General features: G+C 35.3%; 1 protein-coding gene across 1 annotated transcript in view; it reads right to left on the bottom strand.

Annotated features, from left to right (window-relative positions):
* The window catches only part of LOC107663732 (CUB and sushi domain-containing protein 2-like), a gene marked incomplete at its 5' end in the record, with an annotated part of 209,927 nt that overhangs the window by 54,358 nt on the left and 150,465 nt on the right, over positions 1–5,104 (bottom strand). The window contains 2 exons of the mRNA XM_016454031.1: positions 2,520–2,708; positions 3,886–4,095. Coding sequence (XP_016309517.1) covers positions 2,520–2,708; positions 3,886–4,095 — 399 coding nt within the window. The remainder of the gene's footprint in view (positions 1–2,519; positions 2,709–3,885; positions 4,096–5,104) is intronic.

Raw genomic sequence — 5,104 nt, 5'->3', positions numbered from 1 at the left:
TCCGGGTGTGTGTTCACGGTGTGTGTGCACTTTGGATGGGTAAATGCAGAGCACTAATTCCGAGTATGGGTCACCATACTTGGCCACATGTCACTTTCACTTTCACTATTATAATTTGTGCTTCTAAAGAGACATCTCATCAGTCACCACAGCATAAAGTCTTTGACCTAAATCAATGCACTGCTAGAGCAGCTTTTTACTATCGGTAAAGATGGACAAACTTGACTTGCATGTGTGTGTGAGTGTGAGCATGGTCAACGATCAGGCTATAAACAATTATATTCAAAAGTCAAATGAATACACTACCAGTCAAAAGTTTTTGAACAGTAAGCTTTTTAATGTTTTTTAAGTTCTCTTCTGCTCACCAAGCCTGCATTTATTTGATCCAAAGTACAGCAAAAACAGTAATATTGTGAAATATATCTACTATTTAAAATAACTTTTCTATTTGAAAATATTTTAAAATGTAATTTATTCCTGTGATTTCAAAGCTGATTTTTTACATCATTACTCCAGTCACATGATTCTTCAGAAACCATTCCAATATTCTGATTTGCTTCTCAAAAAACATTTATTATTATTATGTTGAAAACAGCTGAGTATAATTTTTTCAGGTTTCTTTGATGAATAGAAAGTTCAGAAGAACAGCATTTATCTGGAATAGAAACATTTTTGTAACATTATAAATGTCTTTATCATCACTTTTGATCAATTTAAAGCATTCTTGCAAAATAAAAGTATTAATTTCTATTATTCCACCCAACCCCCCACCCCAAAAAAAATACTGACTCCAAGCTTTTGGATGGTATATTGTATAATGTCACAAAAGCTTTTTATTTAAGATAAATGATGATCTTTGGATCTTTCTATTCATCAAAGAATTCTGAAAAAAAAAAAAAAAACTCAACTGTTTTAAATATTGATAATGATAATAATAAAAATGTTTCTTAAACAGCAAATCAGCATATTAAAATAATTTCTGAAGGATCATGTGACAATGATCATGTTGAAGACTGGAGTAATAATGCTGAAAATTTAGCTTTGATCACATTAATACATTACATTTTAAATATATCCAATATATTAAATATATTCAAATAGAAAGCAGCTATTTTAAATAGTAAACACATTTCACAATATTACTGCTTTTGCTGTATTTTGGATCAAATAAATGCAGGCTTGGTGAGCAGAAGAGAATTCTTTAAATAAATATTAAAAATCTTACTGTTCAAAAACTTTTGACTGGTAGTGTATATAGCCAGCCTTGGCTGAATTTAGCCTTTAAACTTATTATGGTATGGGTTTATTATATTATACCTATCAGAAATGTAATTTACCAGTTAAGCGTCCACTAAAGCTGAATAATATTTTTCTGAGGTACTTAAATATTATAGGAGGAGACATTCAAGCACCTGAGATGGTCTAAAAGAAAATAAAATAAAAAAAAAGCTGAACAAAAGAGTCCCATCTTTCATCTTTTGGTCTTGACAGTGTGCATATTACACAGCATGGGAGTGTAGTGCATCATATCTATTCTTCCCTTTTTCACTCTGTCACACCAGAGCTCTCGATTACTACAAATTCAATTATGCACAGTGCAAGAGTGTTTTAACAATGCCCAGGTTGATACTAAGATATTCTTTGTGTGGATTATTATAACACAAAGTGGATGAATAAAGTGTGTTTCTATTTGCGGGTTCACCTGTGCAGCAGCGCTGGGCAAAGCACCGGCGCCTGAACGAGGAGACGAGGCTGCAAATGCTATGTCAGTCTCTTGAGTACCTCCCTGGATCATCTTTATTCTCACAAGAGCATTCAGCATCCCCTGTGCATGTTTCCTCGTGACCCGCTGCACAATTAACTCATTGAATGAACAGAAAAATGAGCATGAGAATGTGGGTCAATGATGAACTCGATTCATTTCCCATCATCCCCTTGGAGGAGATGTTAGAAAGAAGTCATTGAGTCTGTAGGGATGGTTTACAGTGAAGAATTTGGATTTATGTGCAGTTGCTCTCCTTGACCACACATCCAATGCAGGAGTGACGATGGGAAGAACAAAGCTATTAATTAAATATACATAATACCGTATTTGCTAGTAGTTAATTATTTAAATATAGACAATTTTTTGCTACTTTTTGCTATTTCTGAAGCTTGAGAGCCGCTGTTCACCATTCACTTGCATTGTAAAAAAAAAAAAAGAGCAGCATGAACATGCTGTGAAACCTCTCCTTTTGTGTTCAATGGGAAAAAGAAAGTCAAACAGGTTTGGAACGATGTGAGGGTAATTAAATGATGTCAGAATTTTCATTTTGGGGTGAACAACAACTTTAAATCTTGCATTTATTTTCAATCAATGAAATTTGTCACATTCAAATGTGTAATGACATCGACAATGTATAGTTTATTAAATTTGACATAAAACTAGGTTAGTTACTATATAAAAACTGTCCTCTCAGAATGCAAATAAGCATACCAGATGTTTACTGATGTGGGGGAGGAAATGGAGGGGGTTGTACCTTCACAGCGAGGAAACGGATGATCCCAGTTGCGCGTAGTGCCATGTTGACAGGTAAGAATGGAGTGTCCCATCAGCTGATATCCTGGATAGCACTCAAAGGAGATGGACTGACCCACATTATAACCAGCCCCAACCACCACACCATTGTGAAAGGGTTCAGGATCAGGACACTCTTGAAGTTCATATGCTGGAAAAGACAGACATATTGATAGATGAAAGACCAGGGGAAGAAAATGTATGATTTATTTTTGAACCTGCTAGAAGAAAGCAGTTCCACATGCATCTGTTGTGACATGACGAGTGCATCTTTTGTGACACCTCAAAGAAATCAACTTTCATCAAAAAAACGATTGCTCTGAGCTCCATGTACCACTCTAAACTTAGATTCTGTGAATTTTACATGTAAGCCATATGCATGGAATCAACTGATTGCTGTACACCAACAAAGCATTGGGATTTGATTCAAAGTAGATGCAATCAAAGCTCTGGCAATAACAATGCTGTCACTTTTTCTCAGATATGCAGGTCTCAAATTCATGGCAATGCAACCAAGTGATCAATGTTCACTGCAGTCAGTGAAAGCACCAAAACACATTAACATCACCACATTCTGTCTCCGGGTCAAGATGTTTTTCTTGGGTTTCTTCATTTTTTTTTCCCTGTCTATTTTCCTCCATTATGTCTTTCAAGTCATTCTGAAGAAAAGTTTTGAAATAAAAATTCATACACATTCCTTTCATTAGTTCTGCCTGAGTCTGGAGCTATTGTCAAAAGTTTTCCAAGTTATTTTTCCAAATCTCATAGACAGAAAAGGAAATACGCTGAAGCTTTGAGACTGAATGACCATGACTAAATAAATTGATTTCTGTAGATCAGAGCATCTTTGGTAACAAGGGTATACTGCCGGATATAATGCTTGATTTATATGCTAATGCACACATAATTATGTAAATACAGATTTCAGTCATTTCAATACTGCAAACTGTCATTGCATTATAGTGTAAATTCTGATAGCTTTCACGGATCCATCCTAGAAAAGGCCATTTCTATGACACAATTTTAAATTCACTCATATTCCACTTTGGATTCTGGCATCAGCAGCATTTTATACCTGATGGATTTTATGCACAGCTTCACAGAGAATGGCTTATTACCGTGTTTACTTGTTATCTTGACTGATTGTCTTGGCAAGGTATTGAAAATGACATTCAAATTGAGGTTCCTGAGAAAATAAATGTGCAAAGGCGGAACTGCAACAACAATGCTAACTACAACAATATGTGGAGGTTTTTTTTTTTTTTCCTTCAGTAAAATGGTTAAACTTGGTCAAAACTTTTTCAGCTTTTATTTTTTAGTTTCCTTACCCTGATAATCAAATCTGAAGCCAGGTTTATTCTGAGAGTGGTCGCTATGAAAATATATAGTAGTCTCATGGGAAGTGGTTAGAAGAGATGGTGGTAAGTCCTGTCCACTGAATCTGCCAATCACTGTGCTGGTGTCAAAAGGCCCATTCCTAATTTCCAGGAAATCGTGGTTGGCCTCAGTGGAAAAGTTCAAGAACTGCACATGAGCCCCTGTTTAGATGATAAAACAAGATGTGTTTAGTAAAATCAATGGCATCCCAGTCAGTTTGCTAACAGATAACAGGAATGAACAATTTAGATTATTTAGCTTAAATCTTGTCCAGCTAATGTGCATGTATGATCTATGCTAAAAATTCAATATTAAAAATGTGATTGGTTCTAATAACTAAAAAGTAGGAATTTGATTACTTATAGCTGCGATATCTGGTAACATTCAGTAACATACCATTTAAATATCATAGTTAGCATTACCAGTTTTATCCAGTCATTTTAAACTACATCTCACTGGCATTACCAGCAAACTCTTTTCAAACAGCATCTGTTCATTCTGCTGTGTCCTCACCGTAACCGACTGGCAAGTAAATCCTCCAGGTGCAGTCACTGTTGCTAGGGTAGTTTCCTGGGAAACCAGGGCTGAGGATGGTGCCTTCCATCTCCTCTCTGATTCCCCCACACTGAGCTGAAAAGAAAAATGGCGAGGACATTGTTTGAAACATTCATTTGTAGAAAACACATGCTGTGGTATAAACCTGCTGAGCTCAAGGTTCAAGTACTTCTAAAGACCAATAAAAACAGCGGACAGCTGTCAGGCTATCATTAGAGAATAATATGAGGTGACCAATAGGCTATTTCCACTCCTTTTGATTGGTGAGAATATATGTATATATTTATGGCAGATGACTGAAAGTGAAAATTGCTGTCACTGAGCCAGCATGGCTTTTTAATAGTTGCTAAATATATAGTGGGATCCAAAAGTCTAAGAGCACACCGAAAGCCTGGGACACAAAATCTAATTTGTATACAAAATGTAATAAGAGATATACATGGCATGGATTTTAAATATGTTAAATGGAGAAACGTTTATTATGTCTGTAACATTATATATTTGTCATATATAACACATATATAACACACAAGAATAAAGAATCTTGGGCTTTCATATTTTTTTTCTGCTTCCATTGAAAGCAGAAGATTAATGTTACAAACACACACACACACA

The sequence above is a fragment of the Sinocyclocheilus anshuiensis genome, unplaced genomic scaffold (assembly GCF_001515605.1).
Source record: "Sinocyclocheilus anshuiensis isolate Anshui unplaced genomic scaffold, SAMN03320099.WGS_v1.1 scaffold231, whole genome shotgun sequence".
NCBI classification, from domain to species: Eukaryota; Metazoa; Chordata; class Actinopteri; order Cypriniformes; family Cyprinidae; genus Sinocyclocheilus; species Sinocyclocheilus anshuiensis.
Note: the sequence above shows the minus strand (reverse complement) of the source record. Positions and strands in the feature narration are given on the sequence as shown.